The sequence below is a fragment of the Ahaetulla prasina genome, chromosome 8 (genome assembly GCF_028640845.1).
Source record: "Ahaetulla prasina isolate Xishuangbanna chromosome 8, ASM2864084v1, whole genome shotgun sequence".
In the NCBI taxonomy this organism is placed as follows: Eukaryota; Metazoa; Chordata; class Lepidosauria; order Squamata; family Colubridae; genus Ahaetulla; species Ahaetulla prasina.
Genome location: NC_080546.1, coordinates 6,366,833 through 6,393,813, shown reverse-complemented (window position 1 = coordinate 6,393,813; position 26,981 = coordinate 6,366,833). Strand labels below are relative to the sequence as shown.

The following is a 26,981-nucleotide window of genomic DNA, read 5'->3' as shown; positions in this document are numbered from 1 at the left end:
ACTATCTGTCTGTCTGTTTCTCTCCTCTCCTCTCCTCTCCTCAACCCTCCCCTCCCTTCTCCTATCTATCTGTCTGTCTGTCTGTCTGTCTGTCTGTCTATCTATCTATCTATCTATCTATCTATCTATCTATCTATCTATCTATCTATCTATCTTTTTGTCTGTCTGTCTGTCTGTTTTATATGTCAGAGTATATTCATCAACTGGAATAAGACATGATAACAAGGTCAGCCAATGTATAGGCATAGCAACTAAGTCAGCCAATGAGGGCTGTTTGGGAGTTGAGACAGACTGGAGCCAGGGCATGTCTTAGTCTGCAGCTTCTGAGTCTGTGCAGAGAAACTGAAATTAGTCTGTTCTGCTGAAATGAAACTAACAGTTCTCTCCTGCCTTATGTTTTGCTTGTAATTGCTACTACATTGAAGAAGAATCTACATTGGTATTGTACATTTATCTTCATGCATTATTATGTATATAAAGAAGTTAACGAATCCTGTTGCGAAGGCCCGAAGGCTGAAGATGATTGATCAGACTTTATAGCACACAATGTCCAGAATCAACAGCACTTTATTGAACATCAGACAAAGCTTATATAGTTTCTCAGTTTCTCATTTCTCACCTAACATACGTGTTTCTTCATTATTGGTTAATTAATCTCCAAGGCACAATAATTGGTTAGTAATTACATCATTGGCTTTTCGTGTGAATATGTGTTTATGCTAGAAAGCAAATGCAACAGTGTTTCAGGGCTACAACTTTGTTTCATCCTGTATTCTTGTATATGCTGGGAACGCTGCTTAAATGAGGTTTGCCATCCAAGATAAGAGCGCTACCCACATTCCAAAATGCATACATGACGAACAACAAAATGTTAACCCTTCACAAACCCTTCATAATCCTACTGCATCAGTCCGCCTGTGTGTGCTTTCTGGATTTGATTTTTGATTTTTGCAACACACTCTTGACTTTGTATTGATCCAATCTCACAACAGAGATTCTGGGCAGCCTACAAAGATCCACAATTAAAACAACCCAAAAATACCCATCGTCCCCTGGGTAAATAAAACAACTACTACTACTACTACTACTACTACTACTACTACTACTACTAATAATAATAATAATAATAATAATAATAATAATAATAATAATACTAATAATAATAATACTAATAATAATAATAATAATAATAATAATTAAAAAAACCAACAGGGCTGCTTTAAGCGCATACCCAAATGTCTGGGGGAACTGAGGAAACCCTGAGTCATTCTACAGGTTATGTAGAATGCCCCTTTCTGTACGCCCACCTGTTGTCTTCTAGCAGCTACGTAGTTAAGCTTCACCATCTCCTTTCCAAATTCTTTGAAGCGGTTTGCAAGGTCTTGTTCGTTGGTGGCATTCTTCACGGCTTCTAGCGCTTCCTCTACCTGGAGAGGAAGATAGAAAGTTGAGAGTTCAGTCTACGATTTTATAATAATAATAATACTAATAATAATAATAATAATAATAATAATAATAATAATTAAAAAAACCAACAGGGCTGCTTTAAGCGCATACCCAAATGTCTGGGGGAACTGAGGAAACCCTGAGTCATTCTACAGGTTATGTAGAATGCCCCTTTCTGTACGCCCACCTGTTGTCTTCTAGCAGCTACGTAGTTAAGCTTCACCATCTCCTTTCCAAATTCTTTGAAGCGGTTTGCAAGGTCTTGTTCGTTGGTGGCATTCTTCACGGCTTCTAGCGCTTCCTCTACCTGGAGAGGAAGATAGAAAGTTGAGAGTTCAGTCTACGATTTTATAATAATAATAATAATAATAATAATAATAATAATAATAATAATAATAATAATAATAATAATAATAATAATAATAACAACAGTAACAGAGTTGGAAGGGACCTTAGAGGTCATCTAGTCCAACCCCCAGCTCACATTCAAATCTTCACTGCATTACAAGGCAGCTTCAGAAGACTGGGGTATATCTTTCAGGGCAGATACGATCATCATAGAATTACGCTATGGATATTCCCAACATGCAATTCCATTGTATGCTTTATAATTTTCAGTATCTCCATGTATCTTTGGTACCTATATCAAACTCACAATAGCGTTTGACTTACATAGTGCTTTTCAGCCCTCTCTAAGCAGTATACACAGTCAGCCTATTGCCCCCAACAATCTGAGTCCTCATTTTACCAACTTCAGAAGGGTGAAAGCAGGGGTGAAATGCTGCCGGTTCGGATCAGATTGCCCGATCCGGTAGTGATGGAGGTGGGTGGTTGGGAGAAACAGTAGCAAAAATCCCTGCCCCACCCCACCGCTAAACTGCGCAATCATCAGAGCTTTTTTTTAAAAAAAAAACTTTTAAAAGCATTTTTCTTCGGCCGAAAAAATGCTTTTAAAATAAAAAAAATGCCTCTGATGATCGTGCAGTTCAGCTGGGATCGTCCGAACCCTTTAAAAACATTTTTTCTACAACCTGTTCGGCTGAAGAGGTTGTTAAAAAAAAAAGCTTTGAAAAGGCTCCTCTGGCGATCCCAGCTGAGTTACCTGATCGCCAGAACCTTTTAAAAGCATTTTTTTACAGCCTCTTTGGCTGAAGAGGTTGTTAAAAAATGCTTTTAAAAGGTTCTGGCGATCAGGCAACTCAGCTGGGATCGTCAGAACCCTTTAAAAGTATGTTTTCTACAAGCTCTTCGGCAAAAGAGGTTGTAGAAAAAAAATGCTTTTAAAAGTAAAAAAAAAAAGTTGGCCACGCCCACCCAGTCACATTACTCACAACCACCAAGCCACGCCCACAGAACCGGTAGTCACAAATTTTACATTTCACTCCTGGACGAAAGGCTGAGTTAACCTTGAGCTAGTCAGGATCGAACTGCCAAACTGCTGGCAGTCAGCAGTCAGCAGAATTAGCATTCTAACCACTGCACCACCAAAGTGGGTCTGTTACTAAAAATGACACAAAATCTAGGACAAGGACAGGTAGTCCTTGACTTACAATGGAGCCCCAAATTTCTATTGCCATGCGAGACATGGTTGTTAAGTGAGCTTTGCCCCATTTTACAACCTTTCGTGTAACAGTTTTTAGGCAAACTTTAGAATGGTAGAGAGTTTCCTGCCTGAGCAGGGGGTTGGACTAGAAGACCTCCGAGGTCCCTTCCAACTCTGTCATACTTATGCTTATTCTAACCATTCATTGCAAAGCAATAGTGAGAAATCACTATCTCAAACACTGGGAGACTGCAAATGAATTCCAATACTCTCTCTTTTATTCATACGAACGACAGTAGTAGATATATCAGGTGGTTTCCATGTGAAAAATAAATTAAGTTTTTTTTATAGTTCTTTGAAGTATCAGCAGGAGTCCGTACCACAAAGTATATTCAAGTTATATGTTTTTTATAATATGGACATTGCAAAGACAAGTAAGCAAGACAAGCTACCTCAGCTATGCAATGGTTTCCTATCCATTTCTAGCAATGGAAACGACAACTGAAGCAGCTCAAAATAAAGTACCCGCAGGAAAATACAAACTATTATTAACCTTTAATTTTGGCATGTGTGTTTTCACCCCTTGCTTCAAATATATTTTCTCCCTAAAAAAAGATGTTAAATGACAGGCAGGCAAAACTACCTACCCAAGCTTCCGTTTCGAAAGAAAAGGAACTCTGATATTATTAATATATTAAAAAAAAGTAATGATTAACTGTCACAACAAACTATATCGCAGGGCGGATTACACAAAAGCTGGCAATAGGACAGCAATTAAAATGCCAATTGTAATCTGTTTGCAATCTGAGAGGGAAACATTGCCGAGCGTGGAAGGAACAGGGGCTCGTCTCCATTTCGTAAATTAACACAAATGCATTGCAATGAAAGTTGAAGATAAAATATTTTGAGAGCCCAGGGTCCTGGGTGCCCTGTTTCTATAAGAAGACGGTCTAAAACAGGGATCCTCAAACTTAGCAGTTTTAAGACTTGTGGACTTCAACTCCCAGAATTCTCCAGCCAGCAGAGCTTCAAACCCCAAGTTTGAAGACCTCTGATCCAGAGGAAGAAGTGGAGAATTCTGGGAGTTGAAGTCCACAAGTCTTAAAGCTGCTAAGTTTGAAGACCTCTGATCTGAAATAACATTATTCTGGGCTCCCATTTAAAGATCCACAAACCCATAATAGAAAAGGAATAAAAGTTGAATCTCCTTACTGAACCCCTAAATCTAAACAGTGTTAGATTTGGTTAGAACTTAAAATAACGTTTTTTAAATTTTTTGTTGATTTTATTACAACACAACAAAACACAAACATACATAACACAACCTAAACACATAATATGTGTTTTCTTTTTACGTCAGTTTCGTTCCACCTACTTTCTGTTTTATCTATTCCCCTTTTTTCCTCTCTTTTATTGTCTTTATCGTCCCTTTCTATCTAGTTTTATTTATTTAATATATTTTACACCTTTGTCATCTTTTTTTCTCCATCAGAACTTAGAATAACTATTGTCACTTTGAGTGTACACTAATCGGCATACATTAAAAATGGTATTTCATTGCATGCAGCTCTCGAAGGGTCACCACCTCCAATATACAGGACATGAACATGACAAAATAAATAAAAAATTATGCATATACCCACAGTATACCCAAAATTATGCATATACCCACATATATTATAAGACACAGGGAAACAAGACAGTTGTTTAGTATTAGTATTTAGTATTTAGCTTAGTATTGGTTAGTACTGGGATGGAAGCACCATGACTGTAGTCTAGAGAGGGCAGCTGAAGATCATGAAGAAGAGCCTGTCAAACCAATGGCATCTACGCAACAAGAAATGAGTTCAACTCAACTTCAAACATTGATTGTTTGTGTGTGATATGGAACAGTAAGCGACAATAGTCATGAAATTGGTCTATGGTACACGATTCCCACAATCAGAGAGATGGATAGATTTCAGTCACTTGCTGACTCCTGGCATCTTCCTGGATGGGTCCTTGCAGCTTGTTAGGCAATATTTTCAGGGAAGGGTTTGGCACTGCCTTCTTCCTGGAGCTGAGAGGGACTCATGGGTCCAAAGTCACCCAGATGGCCTCATGCCTATGGCAGGACTAGAACTCACAATCTCCTGGTTGCTAGCCTGGCGCCTTAACCACTACATTAAACAGGATCTTGCCAGGGAAAGGGAGGGAGGGAGGGAGGGAGGGAGGGAGGAAGGAAAAAATAAGTAAACAAGGGAGGGAAGGAAGGAGGAAGGAAAAATAAATAACCGAGGGAGGAAGGAAAAAATAAGTATACAAGGAAGGGAAGGGAGGAAGGGAAAATAAATAAATAAATAGGGAAGAGGGAAGGAAGGAAGGAAGGAAGGAAGGAAGGAAGGAAGGAAGGAAGGAAGGAAGGAAGGAATTTAGCCTGCCATGATGTCTTGGCAAATCAGATGCTATTTAACCTGTTGTTTTCTTGGTGCTTACGGCTATCGCTTTGCAAATTATTCAGGAATGTTTCCAGATAGCAATGACAACAAGGCCCAAAACTCCCTGGATTTTCCATTTCCCCATTTTTTTTTAAAGATGAGAACATTTTACTTCCTTCATTTTGATGCATCTTGCCCCGAGATTTCTCCAAGATTCACTAGCAAATAATAACATCAATGATGCTGAAAAACAAAATAATTTGTTAAGACACGACTGCACCCAGTAGAATTCCTGGGGAATTGGTATTTAACTATGATTTATCTTTGTGTCATGGAGGGTAGGTAATTCATTGATCACACATTGCCATTTTTCCAAATTAGCTAGCCTCCTCCTATCATTATGCCGTGGAGGCACAGTGGTTTGTATGCAGTATTGCAGGCTAACTCTGCCCACTGCCAGAAGTTCGATCCTGACCGGCTCCAGGTTGACTCAGCCTTCCATCTTTTCGAGGTCGGACAAATGAGGACCAAATTGTTGGAGGCAAGATGCATCTGGAGATCTGTAAACTCCTCAGAGACTGCTGTGAAGCACTATGAAGCGGTATGTAAGTGCTACTGCTATTATGAAGAGGACATGGTTGTCACAATTTTCCATCCCACAATGAGCAATAAGCCAGACTATGTGACCACTAAGATTTCCATGAATCTCCATGTTTTTCAAGAAGTCACATGTCATCCTTGATCTCTCCTCACATCATCCTTAGTGAAGCGTGCAAACCAGCATCTGCATTTCCTGCGTTGGATGAGGAGAGCGCATCTTTCTCCTTCTGTCCTGGCCACTTTTTACAGAGGCAGGATGGAGAGAGTTTCAACAAACTGCATCACTGTTTGGTTTCGTGGCAGCAGTGCCTCAGATAGAAAGTCCCTACAGAGAGTAGTGAGGACAGCAGAGAAGCTCAATTCCTGTTATTCAGGATACTGCTTATAAACGCTATGCGCTTACAGCTCAAAGCATCGTTAGAGACCCCCCCCACACACACACACACACTTCACGGTCTGTTTCTGTTGCTCCCCTCTGGGTTTTGAAGTATTTCTAGCAGGAGTACCAGATTCTGTAACAGCTTTGTTCTTTAGGCCATCCGTCTGGTAAACGTCTGGTTTACCGTCCGGTCTCCAACCTTCGCTTCACTGCGAAGGTTGTAGAGAGTGCTGTGGCACGGCAGCTACCCCAGTACCTGGATGAAGCCGTCTATCTAGACCCGTTCCAGTCCGGTTTCCGACCCGGATACAGCACGGAGACAGCTTTGGTCGCGTTGGTGGATGATCTCTGGAGGGCCAGAGACAGGGGTTATTCCTCTGCTCTGGTCCTATTAGACCTCTCAGCGGCTTTCGATACCATCGACCATGGTATCCTGCTGCACCGGTTGGAGGGATTGGGAGTGGGAGGCACCGTTTATCGGTGGTTCTCCTCCTATCTCTCCGACCGGTCGCAGACGGTGTTGACAGGGGGGCAGAGGTCGACCGCGAGACACCTCACTTGTGGGGTGCCGCAGGGGTCGATTCTCTCACCCTCCTGTTCAACATCTATATGAAGCCATTGGGTGAGATCATCAGTGGCTTTGGGGTGAGATATCAACTGTCGCTGATGATACTCAGCTGTACTTTTCACCCGGGCCACCCCAACGGCTGTCAAGTGCTGTCCCAGTGTTTGGAGGCCGTGCGGGTCTGGATGGGGAGGAACAGGCTCAAGCTCAATCCTCCAAGACGGAGTGGCTGTGGATGCCGGCACGATACAGTCAGCTGCAGCCGCAGCTGACTGTTGGGGCAGTTATTGGCCCCAAAGGAGGAGTGCGCAGCTTGGGTGTTCTCCTGGATGCGGCTGTCGTTTGAAGATCATTTGGCGGCCGTCTCCAGGAGAGCCTTCCACCAGGTTCGCCTGGTGCGCCAGTTGCGCCCCTTCCTTGATCGGGATGCCCTATGCACAGTCACTCACGCTCTGGTTACCTCCCGCCTGGATTATTGCAATGCTCTCTACATGGGGCTCCCCTTGAGATGCACTCGGAGGCTTCAGTTGGTCCAGAATGCAGCTGCACGGGTGATAGAGGGAGTCACGCGTAGCTCACATGTGACACCTCTCCTGCGCAGACTGCACTGGCTTCCTGTTGCCTTTCGGGTGCATTTCAAGGTCTTGGTAACCACCTTTAAAGCGCTCCATGGCTTGGGACCTGGGTACTTACGGGACCGCCTTCTGTTACCTCATGCCTCCCACCGACCCGTACGCTCGCACAGAGAGGGCCTTCTCAGGGTGCCGTCCGCCAGACAATGTCGGCTGGCGGCCCCCAGAGGAAGATCCTTCTCTGTGGGGGCCCCCACTCTTTGGAACGAACTCCCCCCTGGTTTACGTCAAATTCCTGACCTTCGGACTTTTCGCCGCGAACTGAAAACATATTTGTTTGTTCGTGCGGGGCTTTCTTAAATTGTTTAATTTTAAATTTTAAATTTTCTCTCTGGTTTTAATTGGGGTTTTTAGATTCTTAATTCTTAATTATTTCGGCCATACTGTATAATAAGTTTTTTAATTGTATTTTAACTGTATATTGTTCTTTTTTATCCTGGCTGTACACCGCCCTGAGTCCTTCGGGAGAAGGGCGGTTTATAAATCCAATAAATAATAATAATAATAATAACAAACAAGATTCATTTTTCTCACTATGTACATCCGAACTAGACTGTGTTGTTTCTCCATACATTTGAAATGACAGTAAAGTTATTATTCTATTCTATTCTAAGTCCTTGGTTCATTTCCAAAGGTTCATTTAAAAAAAAACAGACAGTAATTTACTGCGCTGGTTCAATCCAAATGCCTTTTGAAATCATTAAAACACAGCCTCCCTGGCAGTACCAACCCTAACCCTAATCCTAACCCTCAGATCACTGGATTCCTGGCAAATCAATCCAATCATTTGTGAAATGGTGATTATGAAATGGTTGATAAAAGGTTCCCCTCGCACATATGTGCTAGTCGTTCCTGACTCTAGGTGGCGGTGCTCATCTCCGTTTCAAAGCCGAAGAGCCAGCACTGTCCGAAGACGTCTCCGTGGTCATATGGCCGGCATGACTGACTGTCAAAGGCGAAATGAACATTCTTACCTTCCTACCAAAAGTGGTCCCTATTTTTCTACTTGCACTTTTTACGAACTGCTGGGACAAGTAACAGGAGCTCAACTGGTTACGCGGCACAAGGGATTTGAACCACTGAATTCCCAAACTGTCGATCTACAAGCTCAGTGTCTTAGCCACTGAGCCACCACATCTCTGAGATGATTGGAAGACATTTAAATGATCTACTGAAATCTGTGGGAGAAATCCAAAGTTATTCAGTGGGAGGAGATACTGTAAGAACCTGTCTCAGGCTGTCGTGTCCCCCTCCCACTCCGACGACCGGGTCTAGGAAGTCCGTATCAAGCGTGGCAACGAAGCCTCTGCAGCTTTGCCAAATTCCTTCCAGGTTTCTCAGGGCAGGCAGGAGTCCAAGTTGTGGCTTCAGCAAACTAGATGAGACTTTGCTTGACTCAAGGTTGGAATGCCAAAAGCAGGTCCTTTATATAGGCTGTGGGGTGTGGCTCCATGACTCAGCATTTATCCAGGCCTGCCCCACCCTTCCTTCTGCTGGCATCGCCTCTCAGATCTCCAGAAGCGAGGATCCTCCCACTGTGAATTCTCTTCAGCTGGATCTGCTGTCGGTAATTCCAGCACGTGGCTGGCTCCCTGCTCACACGCTGTAGGAGTGAGGTTTGTTTGTTCATTCCTGACATCCTGTCCAGGCATGGGGCCAGGGCCGGTGGCTGGAGGCATGACAGGCCGTTCATCTTCATTATCAGACTCCGAGTCTGATAACAGGCCTGGGTGTAGACGGGAGGGGCCCGGCTGAGGAGAGGAGGGAGGACAAGGCACAACACAGGCCTGATCCCAAGTTGGCATGAGAAGCAAACAGAAGGAGGTTTTTGGTTTTTTTTAATTTCTATGAAGAATCCGTTTCCAATTTATTTCTTTATTATTTATTAAACAAATTTGTACGGACGCTAACCAAGGCACAGCTTACTCCAGGTGGCTTGCAACATTAAAATCCACAATATAAGAACCATAAAATGCACCCACAGAAGCAGCAACACAATCAAACCAATTGATCATTATACAATTAATTATAATTAAGCAGAAAGGTAATGGATCACAGCAGGACAGTAATGTCTTCCCACGGAAAACCATCCACAGCCAAACTTATAACGGAACAGCCACAGTTACATATATACAGGGATTTAAGATACTCTCAGCCTGAATCAACAGATAAAAATGTTTAATATTTTAAAACACCAGCATAGATCAATACTAATTCTCAGGAGGTCCTGTCGACAGGACCTAGGATTTGCAATCGTTTTCTCAGGGAATATTGCTCCAAATATTAGCGCTCTGCGTTTTTCTGTCAATATTGAACAAGATCATAAAATTGTTCCATTTTTTTTTTTTCAGTTGGTACCAAGGCTTTAAGCAATTGTATTTCTTCAACAGAAATATGGAAGTATTTTACTATTGCATTTTACCAGAATGCAAAACAGATTGGGTTGCATGAGGGTAAATTGAATTTGGAAAATATCTAAAACATGCTTGCAACTGGAAGACTGATGCAGTTAATAATGAGCAAGTCAAGAATTATTATTATTTTTTTTAAGGATTTAATTTTAACCAGAAAAGTTCCTGGGTTGATCAGCAAACACCAATAAAAAAATACTTTTCATCATCTCATGCTGTTGTAAGATTTTACAAGTCGTCTGCCTGTTTCAAGCGCTAAAGCTAATGTTAGAAAACTAACGGTGCTTGTAATTCATGGGGAATTACAGAATGTAACTAATTGAACAGCATTAATGTTTTAGAATCAATCTGCTCTCGGCTCTACCCCTGCAGCAATACTGAATCAACAGATCAAATAATTGTGAATTACTGTTTATAAGTAGTTTACAGATGAAATGAGAATCATAAGCTAGAATTCAGTTGAGGAACAATTAACAGTAGATTAAAAAAAGAGAATGGATTGGACTTGGAAATTAATTTTAACATAAAACCGTCACAATAATCTGATTGTTAAAATGTGAGGTTTTAGTCGGTTTGTTTGTATCATTTGTTTTGCTATTTGGGGAAAAAAAATATTGTTTTCCTCTATTGCAGCTACGCAATTTCAGAGTACGCCAGCCTGAAGATTCTCATAAACAGGAGCTGGTGATAGATGAGAAAAGTTATCAGTTATTCATTTAGGTACATTATGTCCTCATGATGTTATAAATGAGTAAAAATGCTTGTTAGGCTCATGAATGAATAAATTTTACCATTTCCCCTCGGGTAACTTATAGCATCTTCTACAAACATTCAAGCCGTGTTTGTGCCCAAATGGCGGTAATGAGAACCGATTTTGTATCTTTTCAACAATGGCTGTGAAATTGCTGCAAGTGCAGTTTTAGTAAAATGGTTTTAGGCAAAGTTTTTGTTAGCTTTTCTGAAGTCAAATCTTAGAATATAGAATAATTGGATCGGAAGGGACCTTGGAGCAGTGGTGGGTTCCACTCACCTTCGCTACTGGTTTGGAAAGTGGGAGAGCGAGCACACACGCAGAGCGTCTGCGATGATGGGCGGGTGGGTGGGCGGAGCCTCCCACCACCGGCACTAACGGTTTACCCGATCCGGGGCGAACCGATCGAAACCCACCACTGCCTTGGAGGCAGGGGTGAAATCTAAACATTTTCCCTACCGGTTCTGTAGCTGTGGCTTAATTGGTGGGCATGGCTTGGTGGTCAGGTGACTGAATGGGCATGGCCAATAATAATAAATAATAAAAATAATAAAGTATACAAAACTTGAGAGCATACCGGTCTATCTTTTTTAAAAATAGAGGCACCGGTCTACCAATTGCCTTTTTTTGGGAGGCACCGGTCTACCTTCTTTAAAAATAGAGGCACCAGTCTACCAATTGCCTTTTTTTTGGGAGGCACCGGTCTACCTTCTTTAAAAATAGAGGCACCGGTCTACTAATTGCCTTTTTTTGGGGAGGCATTGGTCTACCTTCTTTAAAAATAGAGGCACCAGTCTACCAAAGAACCTATACCACATCTCTGACATAAATACAATAGAAAGAGTCCAGAAATATTTTACTAGAAGAGTTCTTCACTCCTCCGAAAACAACAAAATACCTTATACCTACAGACTTGAAATCCTGGGATTAGAAAATTTACAACTCCGTCGACTTCGACATGACCTGTGTTTAACACACAAAATCATCTATTGCAATATCCTTCCTATAAAAGACTACTTCAGCTTCAATTGCAATATTACAAGAGCAAAAAATAGATTCAAGCTAAATGTCAACCGCTTCAAACTTGATTGCAGAAAATATGACTTCTGTAACAGAGTTGTTAATGCTTGGAACTCATGACCTGACTCCATAGTCTCTACTCAAAATCTCAAAATCTTCAACCAAAAACTGTCTACTATTGACCTCACCCCATTCCTAAGAGGGCTATAAGGGGCGTGCATAAGAGCACAAAAGTGCCTACCGTTCCTGTCCTATTGTTCGCTTCATTATATCAAATTGATATAGTTGATGCATATTTTTTTTTTACATATATATATATATTTTCTTCAAAATATGTTGTTTTATCTATGACAATTGTTTGTGTATACTGTTGTGACAAAAATAAAAATAAAAAATTGCCTTTTTTTGGGAGGCATCGGTCTACTTTCTTTAAAAATAGAGGCACTGGTCTACTAGCCGCCTACAGCGCTGATCAGCTGTAGTGCGGCCCTTTGAAGTGCCGCGGCAGTCATTTAAGGCCGTTTGCAGCTATATCACCACTGAGAGCTTCAGGTACTGAGAAGAGGAACAGCAAGGCATGGGCGGTGGGTGGGGGGGCAGGGATTTTTGTTACTGGTTCTCCGAACTACCTGCCCCATCGCTACTGGATCGCGTGATCTGGTCCAAACTGGGAGCATTTCACCCCTGCATTGGAGGTCTTCTACTCCACCTCCCTGCTCAAGCAGGACCTCCTTTGCCGTTCTGGACAAATGGCTGTCCACTTTCCTCTTGAAAACCTCCAGTGATGGATGCCCCAAAGGTGCTCTTTTCAAGAGGCAACTGGACTTCCTGGTTTTTCTTTGAAGACGTTTCGCTTCTCATCCAAGAAGCTTCTTCAGATAAAGATAAACCAGAAACTTCAGTTGCCTCCTGAAAAAAGCATTTTTTGGGACAACCTGGATGACTGAGAATCTCCATCAACACCTCCAGTGATGGAGCACCCACAACTACCAGAGATAAGCCGTTCCACGGATGAATTATTCTCACTGTCCAGAAATTTCTTCTTAGTTCCAAGTTGGATCTCTTCCTAATGCTCTTTCACTCCTTGCTTCTTGTTCTGCCCTCAGGTGCTTTGGGGAGATAGTTCAACCCCTCTTCTCTTGTGACAGCCCCTCAGGTACTAGAAAACAGTAATTGTCTTACCCCTAGTCCTTCTGTTTCTTAGGCTAGACTAGGGGTGTCAAACTCAAGGTTCGGGGGCTATATCCAGTCCGCAGGGTGCTTACAGTAGTGGCCAAAATTGTGGAAGCCTTTTGGGAAAAGTGTATTTTAGAGGTGTGATGGCTAATAACACCATTTTTTATTTATTTATTTATTTATTTATTTTTTGGAGTTTCAAGAGAATCCTATTCCACTGCTGGAATGGCCTGGGAATAGCCCAGACCGTAACCCAATGGAAAAATCTATGAAGCCAACTAAAGAAATTTGTTAGTCAGAAGCAACTCAGCAATAAAACCCAATTAATAGAAGCCATCATTCAATCTTGGTTTAACGTGATAACCGCTGCAAAACTAAAAGACTTGGTTCCCTCCATGGAAAGACATTGTAAGGCCGTCATTCATGCTAAAGGTTACCCAACTAAGTATTAACTGAGATGGTGATCATTTTTGTATATCTCGTGTTTTCTACGTGTTTACTTTTCTTCTTTATACTGTAACTGCTCTTCTAATAGCAAAGCCTTCCTAAAAATTATTGTGTTACATTCTTGATTAAATTATCTTTCCATTGATATATAATTTTATGGTACTACTCCAAAAAAAAAAAGTAGTGTTATTAGCTAGTTTTAGAAAATACACTTTTCCCAAAAGGTTTCCACAACTTTGGCTACTACTGTAGATCTGGCTCACACACGGCCTCCCCGAGCTCAATTTTCACTGGCAGAAGGCCAAAAATGGTGCCTTGACGAGTGATATCGAGCTGGCCACGCCCACCCTGGCCTCGCCCAACTCAGCCACGCCCCCACGCCCCCATCAGGGCAGACACAACCCTGATGTGGCCCTCAATGAAATCAAGTTTGACACCCCTGGGCTAGACATACCTAGTTCCTTCAATCTTTCATTGTATGGTTTAGCCTCAAGGCCTCTTATCTTCTTTCTTGTTCTTCCCTGCACTCTCTCTTTTGTATTGTGGGGGCCAAAATCCGACTCAGTATTCCAACTGGGGTCTCCCCGGTGCAGTATAAAGCGGTACTATCACGTGATCTTGAACCTATCTTTCTGTTGATGCAGCCTAGGATTGCAATAGCTTTTTTGGCAGCTGCAGTACACTACTGGCTCGTACTTAAGTGGTTGTCTACTAGATCTCTCCCACAGTTGCTACCGTTAAGGTCGGTAGCAAGGGATAGGAACAACATACAAACCTGCATTGTTAGCTGTTTAACAGCCCTGGAGGCGGAATGGTTAGAATGCAGTATTGCAGGCTCACTCTGCCGACTGTCAGGAGTTCGATTCTCAACCGGCTCAAGGCTGACTCAGCCTTTCCGTCCTTCCGAGGTGGGTAAAATGAGGATCCAGATTGTTGGGGGCAAGAGGCTGACTCTGTAAACTGCTTAGAGAGGGCTGGAAAAGCACTGTGAAGCAGTACAGGTAGTCCTCAACAATTGAACCCAAAATTTATGTTGCTCAGGAAAACGTTGGTTAAGCAAGTTTTGCCCCATTTTATGACTTTTCATGCCACCGTTGTTAAGTGAATCATTCCAATTGTTAATTTAGTCACATGGTTGTTAAGTGAATCCACCTTCCCCATTGACTTTGCTCGTCAGAAGCTCACCAAAGGGGATCACGTGACCCCGGGACACTGCGACCGTCATAACTATGAGCCAGTTGCCACGCATCTGAATTTTGATCACGTGACCAGGGGGATGCTGCAACAATCGTAAGGGTGAAAAACGGTCCCAACTCACTTTTTTTCAGTGCCGTTGTATCTTTGAACGGTCACTAAGTTGAGGACTACCTGCATTTAAGTCTTGCCATTGCCTTTGTTTAGAGCCAAAGATTCTAGAAGCAGCTATGGAACCAACTGACTCTACCCAGAGGACAACTTACTTCAAAATAGTACGGACATGTTTGTTCTGTAGATAATTCAATCTCTCTAGGCTTCAGCAATATGTTAATGTAATTTCATTGCATAAATGCTTTGCATACCATTAGGGAATAGCCTTCACATATCATTGCCAATTAAGTACTTCTTGTTGCAGACGTTGTAAGAGAAGAGCTGAGTTAGTCCATGGTGGCATAAAATCAGGAGTTCGGTAGCACTTTTTCCTTGTTAAAAGCTTATGCCTTAGAATAAAATAGGATAGTCGGAAAAGGTGCTGCCGCATCCTAATTAGTTACTAATTAACTGTAAGGTAAATCTCATTTGAAGCAAATATAATCCATGTCCCTTCACCGGGCTTGGTCCCTGAATAAAAATAGAATAGAATAGAATAGAATAGAATAGAATAGAATAGAATAGAATAGAATAGAGTAGAGTAGAGTAGAGTAGAGTAGAGTAGAGTAGAGTAGAGTAGAGTAGAGTAGAATATTTATTTATTTATTTATTTATTTATTTATTTATTTATTCACATTTTTATACCACCCTTCTCCGAAGACTCAGGGCGGTGTACAGCAAGTAAAACGACAATAATCCACAACCATTTAAAATATCATAACAAAATTAAAAATCTAATTAGACTGCTGTATACTTAAAACTATTAGGTAAAAATACAAAAGATAAAAACCCCTGTTAAGAAACCCGCTAAAATCCCCAAATATTAAAATCAATCAATCAGGCCAGCCCCGCTTGGTGGAAAAAGAAAGTCTTGAGCTCGCGTTTAAAGGTCCGAAGATCAGGGAGGAGACGGAGTCCCACCGGCAGCTCGTTCCACAAAGCCGGGGCCCCCACAGAGAACGCTCTTCCCCTGGGGGCCGCCAGCCGACATTGGTTGGCCGAAGGCACCCTAAGGAGGCCCTCCCTGTGAGAGCGCACTGGACGCACCGGACGATGGGAAGTAACTGGCGGCAGCAGGCGGTCCCGTAAATATCCCGGTCCATAGAGTAGAGTAGAATAGCATAGAATACAAATAGAATGGAATGGAATGGAGTGGAGTGGAGTGGAGTGGAGCAGAGCAGAGCAGAGTAGGATAGAATAGAATAGAATAGAATAGAATAGAATAGAATAGAATAGAATAGAATAGAATAGAATAGAATAGAATGTTTTATTCGCCAAGTGTGATTGGACACACAAGGAATTTGTCTTTGTGTATACGCTTTCAGCGTACATAAAATAATCCAGATAACCGGCTTTTCTCTAATAATGTTTGTGGCTCGTTTCCCACCACTTTTTAATATTTCACTTAGTGGTATTGAATAAAGTAGTGATAGTGAGGGACCAGGTGAAAAGTTGAAGAATATTTTCTTGGAAATGCCATATGCTAAACAAGTTGTGAGCTTTAAGGACCAGGAGGAAATGTCCAGCAACTGGAAAGCATCTACCTTGTGGGAAGCTACCCCTCTCCTGTAGAAGAATGAAATATTTTTGGGAAATGTTTAAAAAGGCAGAAAAGAGAAATTTTAAAAAAATCTTAAGGGAGACAGAAACTCAGATCCCGAGCTCCCAAGCCCCAGCAGATATTTTGTGCCCATTAAGAAAGACTGGGCCATCCTATCTACAAAACAAAAGACCTTCAGCTCTATGATGATGGGATCAAGACATGACCCCCTCAGGACATAATAGGATTAATCCACTACCATCTAGCAGCAGAGCTCACCACATTGCACAATCTCCTAAGGACACTGCATCACCCTCCAAACTATAACCATAGCTTAGCTCAGACAACCTACAGAACCAGCTATGACCCCTACAATAGCCAATGGAATACATGCTCTTGCACAGAAACAGGAAGCTCAAGTGCAAAGCCTAAGAGAAGGTATAAATACTCCCCACTCTCAACTCCATGCGGTCAGCTGCCCAGAACCACCCATGTGCTTGGTGCTTCTTCTTCGTCATTAAACCATTTTTCCAATCAGCCTCCATGTTTCCAGTGTCTTTCTCCCAGCTTGGAACTGAACCAGATGGATATTTCTTCCAACAACTTCTAACCTTCTAACTTCTAACTGGGCCTCTGTGGCTCAGACTGCTAAGACAGTCTGTTATTAACAGCAGCTGCCTGCAATTACTGCAGGTTCAAGCCCCACCAGGCCCAAGGTTGACTCAGCCTTCCAGCCTTTATAAGGTAGGTAAAATGAGGACCCAGATTGTTGGGGGCAATAAGTTGACTTTGTATATAATATACAAATGGATGAAGACTATTGCTTAACACATTGTAATCCGTCCTGAGTCTTCGGAGAAGGGCGGGGTATAAATGCAAATTTAAAAAAACAACCTTCAGCCGAGAGAAACGATTTAGCCTTATTTTTATATTATATTATTCTATGGTGGTTCTATCTTGAGCTTACATTTCTTTTTAAATTTCGGAGTAAAATCTCAAGATAACCTGTGTCCGGACGATTTTTCTATTTGACGTCTTTTCTTGACAGCAGGTAATTATAATTACTTAACGCCCATTTCTTCTCCAATCACACTTCTGGGCTACCTGCTCTGATCCTGCCATTTCACCAGCTCCCTGCTTCCAGCCTTTCGGTTATCGAAACCTACGTAAGAGGTCCTTGGTGCTGTCTGAGCTTGCTTTGTTTTCTTGCAGACGTTTTGTTACCCCCAACTAGGTAACATCATCAGTGCTAGTGCGAGTAACATCACCCCTCATCCTCCTTTTCTGAACTTTTACAGAATAAGAGAATAACAGAGTTGGAAGGGCCTTGGAGGTCCGACCTGCTGCACAAACAGGAAACCCTACACGGTCACTCACGCCCTCGTGACGTCTCACCTGGATTACTGCAATGCTCTCTACATGGGGCTCCCCTTGAAGGGCATCCGGAGGCTGCAGTTAGTCCAGAATGCGGCTGCGCGGGTGATAGAGGGAGCCCCCCGTGGCTCCCATGTGACACCTCTCCTGCGCAGACTGCACTGGCTACCTGTGGCCTTCCGGGTGCGCTTCAAGGTCTTGGTAACCACCTTTAAAGCGCTCCATGGCATAGGGCCGGGCTATTTACGGGACCACCTACTGCTACCGAATACCTCTCACCGACCCGTGCGCTCTCACAGAGAGGGACTCCTCAGGGTGCCGTCAGCGAGACAGTGTCGTCTGGCGACGCCCAGGGGAAGGGCCTTCTCTGTGGGGGCTCCCGCCCTCTGGAACGAACTACCCCCAGGACTTCGTCAACTTCCGGACCTTCGAACCTTCCGTCACGAGCTTAAAACACACTTATTCATTTGCGCAGGACTGGATTAGATTTTAAATTTATTGGTTTTAAATGGGTTTTAAATGGGTTTTATTTTTTATATTGTTTTTAAACATTCGGCCTTTTAGAATAAGTTTTTTAATTGTTATTTTAACTCTGTATTTATGTGTTTTTATTTGCCTGTGAACCGCCCTGAGTCCTTCGGGAGATAGGGCGGTATATAAATACGAATAATAAATAAATAAATAAAAAATAAAATACACCATTGATGGCGAACCTTTTCGGCACCGAGTGCCAAAACCAGAACGCATGTGCACTGGAGCAAAGAAACTCAAAGACCAGCTTGGCCAGTGCGCATGCCTGGTTTTTTTGGCCATTTTTACACCATTTTTGGCTGTTTTCAGGGCCGTTATTTTGGGGCATTTTTTGCCTGAAAAAATGGCCGGAAAATAACCCAGAAAAGGCCCCCCAAATGGCCTGTTTTTTAGGCTGTTTTCAGTATAGTGACCAGACGTCCCGCTTTTGGCGGGACAGTCCCGCTTTTTAATAATTTGTCCCACGTCCCGCGACATTTCAAACAACTCCCAATTTTTTTTTTCACTCCCATTCTGAAAATGGGAGGCGGCAACGCAAGAGGAGGAGGAGGCGGAGAAGGGGGAGTGGCGGAGAAGGGGGCGCGAGATCGCCCGCTGCCTGGAAGAGCCGAGAGGAGAGCCGAGAGGAGAGCTGAGCCTGCCTGGAAGAGCCGAGAACCAGTAGCCGCTCCTCCTCCTTCAGCCAGGTGGCGAGACTCAGCGCACATGCACAGCCCTCCCTCCCCCGCCCCCGTCACTGGTGTCCCGTTTTGCCATCGTTGAAATCTGGTCACTTTAGTTTTCAGGCCATTTTCTGACACTCCGGTGCCCACGAAACCAGCTGACCAGTGCGCATGTGGATGCCTGAAACCAGAAGAGCAGCTGGCGATGGCACGCATGCCCACACGCATGCCCACAGAGAGAGCTCTGCATGTCACAGTATCATTCTGGACAAATGGTTATCCAATCTCTTCTTAAAATCCTCCAGTGATGTAACACCCACAACTTCTGGAGGCAAGTTGTCCCACCAATTAATGGTTCTAACTGTCAAGAGATTTATCCTTATTTCTTCTACGTTGCTTCTCTCCTTGGTTAATTTCCATCCATTGCTTCTTGTCCTGCCTTCGGGTGCTTTGGAAAATAGGTTGACACCCACCTACCCACCACCCGTCAAATACTGGAAGACTGCTATCACGTCACTCCTAGTCCTTCTTTTCATTAAACTAGACATACCCATTTTTAAGAAAATGTTGGATAACCATCTGTCTGAGATGGTGTAGGGTTTCCTGCCTGGGCAGGGGGTTGGACTAGAAGGCCTCCAAGGTCCCTTCCAACTCTGTTGTTATTATTATTATTGTTTTTATTTATGAAAATGTTAGATGAATTAGGCCCACTTTGAGGAACAATGCCACATCATGGTTTTTGAAAGTTTTCAGGGAAATAAACGTAGAGATAACAGGAAGAAAACACCACATTATGATTTATGTTCGGGTCACAGTTAGCTTTTGTCTAAAAAGGCCCTAAACGTCAACAGCGACTCGGCGGCACCAGGAAAACAAGCCGAAGCGACAATATGTCACTGTTTGTTCTCTCCTCTGACCGGCACGGATCTCAGTATCCTACTAAATTGGTAGAATGCTTTCAGCGTGAACGTCAGAAGCAAAAATGAATTACTTTTAGGGTCAGCCAACTTGCTATTAAACAATGCTCCTACATAATTGATTAAAGATTTTGCTGCAGCAGTCTGTTTTCCGGGGCTGAATGGGACCGCATGGCTCCCCAAGAGACCAATGACTTTTAAAAGCAGTTTTCTGCAAATCGGGCTCACTGTCTCATTAGGGGTAAGCAGGAAGCAGATGGTAAGCAAGGGGAGTAGGAACAGAACCACAGAATTATCAGCTACCCTTGAAACACTAATAGGAACAAATCGGGAAAGAAAACGTTTAAAATAAGCCTCCAATATTTGTTCCTTGGCCTTTAGGAAAGTCTACTCAAGATGCATCAGTGGAAAGGATTCGCTTATCTAAATAATTTGTTCTTAAACTATTTGATCCAAGTACGAATAGAATAGAATAGAATAGAATAGAATAGAATAGAATAGAATAGAATAGAATAGAATAGAATAGAATAGAATAGAATAGAATAGAATAGAATTCTTTATTGGCCAAGTATGATTGGACACACAAGGAATTTGTCATAGAATAGAATAGAATAGAATAGAATAGAATAGAATAGAATAGAATAGAATTAACAGAGTTGGAAGGAACCTTGGAGATCTTCAGGTCCAACCCCGTATTCAAGCAGAAAACCTTATAGCCGTGATGGTGAACTCCCTGTGGCCCGTTTTTGCTCCCAGTAGGGTGCAGGGAGGCCTATTAGGCCCAACATGGGGCGCTGGGATCATATGTGCATGTATAGGGAGGCAGGGCGCACGGGGGAAGTTGTACGCGCATTGCACTTTTGGCACACAACAACAATAAGGTTAGCCATCAGCCCGACTGCCATTTCAGAAAGAAAGGGAGAGAGGAGTAGAAGGAGGGAAGAAAGTAGGTAGGAAAGAGTTGAGAAGGAGGAGGGGAATAAGAAGGTTAGAAAGGATGGAAGAAGGGAGGAGTGGAGAAGGAGGAGAGGAAGTAGTAAAGTGAAGGAGATGAAGGAGGGGGAAGTAGTAGAGCAGCGGTTCTCAACCTGTGGGAATGCCGATTCGCCAGGGGTGGCCTAAGACCATCGGAAATATGGGAAGTATACTTGCGAGTCGAAGAATCGCGCTCCAATGGTTGACTCCACAAGCCAGCTGCAGGCTCTTCAAATCGCTAGCCGAATTCGGCTTCAGGCGCGACGAATTAAAAAAGAGAGAAATCTTTGCTCTGATGTCTCCCTCTCAAGCCAGCTGCAATCGCTCCCAATCGCTAGCCTAATCAGGCTTCAGGCGCGATAAACTTAATAGGGGAAGGGTCTCCGCTTTAATGCCTCTGTCCTCCAGGCAATCGCAAGCAGTTCAGATCGGTAGCCAATACGGCTTCAGGCACGATAAATACAAAACGAAAATAATTTTATGGTTGGGGTCGCCACATCGTGGGGAATTGTATTAAAGGGGTCGCAGCACTATAAAGGTTGAGAACCACTGTAGTAGAGGGTAGAGGGAGGTTGTGAAGAAAGGAAGTGGCAGTCGGGCAGGCCCAAATCAGCAATAAATAAAAATTAATGATTAATGATGGATAATAGTTTGTACATAAATAAGATGTTGGAAAATGGAAATAAATTTTTTTTTATAAAAAAGAAAAGGTTAGCCATCACTGCCCTATACCATTTCAGACAAATGGCTATCCAATCTCTTCGTAAAAACTTCCAGTGTTGGAGCATTTACAACTTCTAGTGGCAAGTTGTTCCACTGGTTAATAGTTCTCACTGTCAGGAAATTTCTCCTTATTTTTAGGTTGCTTCTTTCCTTGATTAGTTTCTGTCCATTGCTTCTTATCTTGCCTTCAGGGGCTTTGGAGAATAAGTTGACCTCCTCCTCTTTGTGGCAGCCCCTCAAATATTGGAAAACTCCGAGAGCATACGCACCAAGACAAATTCCTTGTTTGTCCAATCACACTTGGCCAATAAAGAGTTCTATTCTATTCTATTCTATTCTATTCTATTCTATCACTTTGCTGCTCTGTAATTCTTCGGGGGGCTTTCGTTTTGTCCCCTTCTTGGACGAATCATTAAGCGATCACTGTTCCCAGCTGTTACGGTATCAAAATCCTGGCATTTGGATGGGTTTCCTTGCTTATTGTGACCGAGTCCATGGCTTGTGTCCACCACAAGAGGGCGATCATGTACAGCTCCCTATATTGTAGATCACAAAAACTTGTCGAAAAGAAGTCATGGCGGCTCCTAAAACTAAGCTTGTATTTCATTTTGATGTACGGGTAGTCCTCGACTCACAGGACTTCATTTAGTGACCGTTCAAAGTAACAACGGCACTGAAAAAAAAGTGGCTTAGGGCCATTTCTCACACGTACGACCTTTGTAGCATCCCCAGGGTCGTGTGATCAAAATTCAAACGCTTGGCAACCGGTTCGTACTTATGACGGTTGCATTGTCCCGGGGTCATGTGGTCCCCTTTTGCGACCTACTGACAAGCAAGGTTCAGTAAAGATTCACTGAACAAACATTTGCTAATTTAACAATGCTCCCCCCACCCCCAGGCTGGGCCTTCTACCCGGGACAAGGTTGGGTCCAATGGGAGTGGCAGCCAGCTGCGTCTGCTCCTATTTTCCATGGATCTCCCTGGCTCTCATATGGCCCGGTCAGCCAATACATTACAAGGGACTTTGATCCAGCAGCCGGGGGGGGGGAGAATTCCACCCCCCCTGTGCAACTCAGCAACCAACTCCTGTCTCAACAGCTTTCCCCCCTCAACAGGGGCCTGTCCAGCAACCTGCAGTGGCTGTCCCGCTAATTCCTCCCCAACTGCCGGCAGTCCAGCCATGATACCATTTCATGATAGATTCCCTGACAAACCTAAAGGTCCTCTGGGGGGGGGCAGAGGGGGTTAGAAGGGGATGTACTGGACGTTAACCCCATTTTTGGCTTTTGTCTGTTTTGTTTTCTAGGATGTATTTTCTTCTGCAAGGGGGGGACCAGTGGTGGGATTCAGCCAGTTCGCACCTATTCGGGAGAACCGGTTGTTAACTTTCTAAGCAGTTCGGAGAACTAGTTGTTGGAAGAAATTTTATTTTGTTTTGGTTTTTTTCACTTTACAGGGCTAATCCTGTAAGGAAGGCAGGAAGGAAACATTCTGGTGGTGTTTCTAGCCTCAACTTTATTGCCCTGCTTAAAGAAACTGCCTCTCTGCTTAACCCTTATTACATTGTAACAGCTAAGGCGAAGCGCCCATCGACCTGAGTGACGTTGAGTTGGCCACGCCCACACGGTCACATGACCATCGAGCCACACCTACCCAGCTGGTTATTAGGGCAGAGAACCGGTTGTTAAATTATTTGAATCCCACCACTGGGGGGGACGCCTGTCAGCTTTGGAAGCCATACTAGGCCGAAGGCTTCCATGCGCTGCCACAATTCTCCTCTGTGGGAAAGTAGGAGGGGGGGGGTGAGGGTACAAGGGGCTATTAGACATAACAACATTCTTCCCGCCGGTCAAGGTCAGATTGAGCTGACATCTGGAGAAGGAGTGTCCAGAGTGATGTCTCGAGATGGGACGGTTGAAGATTGGAGCATGTGATTGGCAGAGGGATCATGAGGGTGGGGATTTTGGAGTTTGTATTACTGAGGGAGGAAGCCGGATCCCCAGATTCTGATTTCATCCAACTGTGCCAGTTTACACATGCTAGTAAAAGAACTTTGAAAGATGTTGGCTTCAGAGTCTTTTCTGCAGGAGGGGGTTTTCTGGAACGTTGACAGATTAACTTAACAGCTGTGGCGACGCAGGTGGTTAAAATGGGGGCAAAACTCACTCAGCAAATGTCTCACTTAACAACATAAACTTGGGGCTCAATTGTGGTCATACACTGAGGACCACCTCTACAGGTAAAGAAAGCAACATCTGGGAAGAACGCAAGAAGAAATGAGACCAGCTCTTTCCAAACCAGAAAGGGGTATTTGAATGCTGGAGATAAAAGAGGCAGCATCATGAATACAGATAGTCCTCGATTTATGACCACATTTTTTTTTAATTTTGCATTTATATCCTGCCCTTCTCCGAAGACTCAGGGCGGCTTACACTGTGTTAAGCAACAGTCTTCATCCATTTGTATATTATATACAAAGTCAACTTATTGCCCCCAACAATCTGGGTCCTCATTTTACCTACCTTATAAAGGATGGAAGGCTGAGTCAACCTTGGGCCTGGTGGGACTAGAACCTGCAGTAATTGCAGGCAGCTGTGTTTATAACAGACTGTCTTACCAGCCTGAGCCACCAGAGGCCCTTTGAGCCACAATTGAGCCCAAGTGAGACATGTGCATTTTGCTTCATTTTGCTCCATTTTACGTCCTTTCTTGACACAGCTATTAAGTGAATCACTGCAGTTGTTAACTTAATAACCCGGTTGTTAAGTGACTCTGGCTTCCCCATGGACTTTGCTTGTGAGAAGGTCGCAAAAGGGGTTCATGCGACCGAAGGACACTGCAACGGTCATAAATATGAGTCAGTTGCCAAGGGTCTGAATTTTGATCACGTGACCATATGGATGTCGCAACGGTCGTAAGTGTGAAAAATGGTCTTTAGTCACTTTTTTTCAGCGCTGTTGTAGCTTGAAAAGGTTAGTGAATGAACGGTTGTAAGTTGAGGATTGCCTGTAGAAGACATTAGCAATTTTACTCTCTTGCTTTTTTAAAAATTCAGCTCAAATGCAGAGCTTAACGTGGCTAATCCATACATTTTCATTGGCAGATGCTGTTGCACGATAAGCCGATAAGATTGTTTTTATACATATAGCATTAAAAAAAAAATATCTCGGAGATTAAGGATGATTCAGAAACAAAATATTAAACAGTGCTTTAGAGCAGGGGGTCTCCAACCTTGGCAACTTTAAGACTTGTGGACTTCAACTCCCAGAATTCCTCGGCCAGCAAAGCCAAGGTTGGAGACCCCTGTTTTAGAACACACACACAAAAAGCACAGTTCTTTAAAAGTGTTGCATCTCTGAGTTCACACAAAAGCCTCCAAAAAGACACAGTGGCTTTAAAAAGTGACAACACTTGAGCCCCTGTGCATTCTGAAGCAACGCTTCCAAATTATTTTGGAGGTATGCACAGAGCCCTAATATAAAATAAAATAAAAACTTTTAACATGCTCACTGACTAGCCCACTGTACAGTTTCATAGAATAGAATAGAATAGAATAGAATAGAATAGAATAGAATAGAATAGAATAGAATAGAATAGAATGGAATGGAATGGAATGGAATGGAATGGAACGGAACGGAACGGAACGGAACGGAACGGAACGGAACGGAACGGAATAGAATAGAATAGAATTTTTTATTGGCCAAGTGTGATTAGACACACAAGGAATTTGTCTTGGTGCATATGCTTTCAGTGGACATAAAAAAAAGGATACCTTCATCATATTAGAGGTTATAAACACAAAGAGAGACTCATAAAAAGGAAAACAGTAAAAAAATGGGTATATAAAAATACAAACAAAACACCATTAAAATAATACGAATAGAGAAGTTACAATGCTAACCAAGTAAGAGATAAAAATGCTAGCATTGGCAATAACTACAAATTTACAAATTCACTTATTGCAATATAAAATCAAAAACACTGACTATTAAAATGCTCATCTGTTAGAATGCCATTAAAATGCTATACTAGAAATCAGGAAACTCTCAATAATTTTTGTGGCAGACCATTGAAAATGTTATAAAAAACAATAAAAGTCCAATAAAAGACAACAGCCTCCATTGTCCTAGACTTTATACATTTTTGATAAGTTGCAAGTCTGGTGTTTCTTAACCTTAGCAATTTTAAGACGTATGGACTTCAACTCTTATAATTCCCCGGCCAGATTTACAAACCCAAATCTAATCAATGGTTTCAGAAAAGACAATCACATTTTCTTTCTTCAATCAAATTATAGCATTTATACCTTGAACAAAGTAAGTAGTATGGGCCAATGTGAAATTCGAACCGGTTTGCTAGTGGTTAGCTGGCCGCGCATGCGCACTGCAAGCCAAATGTACGCTATGTGTGCATGCGCAGTGTGCAACAAACGCGCATGTATGCACAGTACACACCAAAAGGAAGCTTGGGAAGGTAAGTAGAACAGTGGGGGGGATCAGCTGTGGTGCGCGATTTACCTTCGCTAGAAAGCAGGATTTCCTGCTTTCTAGCAAAGCTAAGAGGGACACAGTGGCTCAGGGGCTAAGACGCTGAGTTTGTCAATCGAAAGGTCAGCAGTTCAGCTGTTCGAATCCCTAGTGCTGCCATGTAACGGGGTGAGCTCCAGTTATTTGTCCCAGCTTCTGCCAACCTAGCAGTTCGAAAGCACGTAAAAAAATGAAAGTAGAAAAAATAGGGACCATCTTTGGTGGGAAGGGAACAGCGTTCCGTGCACCTTTGGCGTTGAGTCATGCCGGCCAAATGACCACGGAGACATCTTCGGACAGCGCTGGCTCTTCGGCTTTGAAACGGAGATGAGCACCGCCCCCTAGAGTCAGGAACATACGTGCGAGGGGAACCTTTACCTTAGCAAAGCTAAATCCCATTGCACAGCTGATCGTCGGAAATACCGGTTCAGAGGAACCGGTAGCTTTTTTAACTACCGGTTTGCTGGAACCAGTAGTTTTTATCACTAGCAGTTTGTCCGAACCGGAGTGAACCTACAGTATTTCACCCTTGGTATGGGCCACATGCTTCGGCAGGTAAAATAAAGCCATCAAAATGGAATCACAGGGGTGGAAGGGACCGCGGAGGTCTTCTAGCCCAACAGAAAATACCTACATATTGTCACTGAAGCATAAAATTCACTATCACAAGATGTGGCAGTGACTGCCCGCATGAGGGACTCTGGGAAGGATTAGACAGATTCACAGAAGATAAGATTCTTAGATATGATGACTGTGTGTTAGCTTGAATATTATAGAGATAAGCCATCTTATCACAAGCTATCACTGCATTCTAGAACAAATGACTGCTGCCGCACAGTTTTTTTTTATGATATACAGACCCGATAGTTCTTGCTTAATGACCGGTCACTTAACGGCTTTCCAAAGTTACAATGGATACCCTAAACATTATTATTGTTTATTACTTATCAATTTTATTTTCTACTCATCTCGACCATGGGTGGATTCAGCCAGTTCAGA

The 26,981-nt window shown here is 42.9% G+C and overlaps 1 protein-coding gene across 2 annotated transcripts in view; it reads right to left on the bottom strand.

Moving 5' to 3' along the window:
* The window catches only part of CTNNA2 (catenin alpha 2), a 698,304-nt gene that overhangs the window by 509,454 nt on the left and 161,869 nt on the right, over positions 1 to 26,981 (bottom strand). The window contains exon 5 of one of the 2 annotated variants that reach the window (XM_058193039.1): positions 1,634 to 1,753. In XM_058193039.1, coding sequence (XP_058049022.1) covers positions 1,634 to 1,753 — 120 coding nt within the window. Of the gene's footprint in view, positions 1 to 1,307; positions 1,422 to 1,633; positions 1,754 to 26,981 lie in introns of those variants that run through there. The other variant, XM_058193037.1, reaches the window with a different exon arrangement.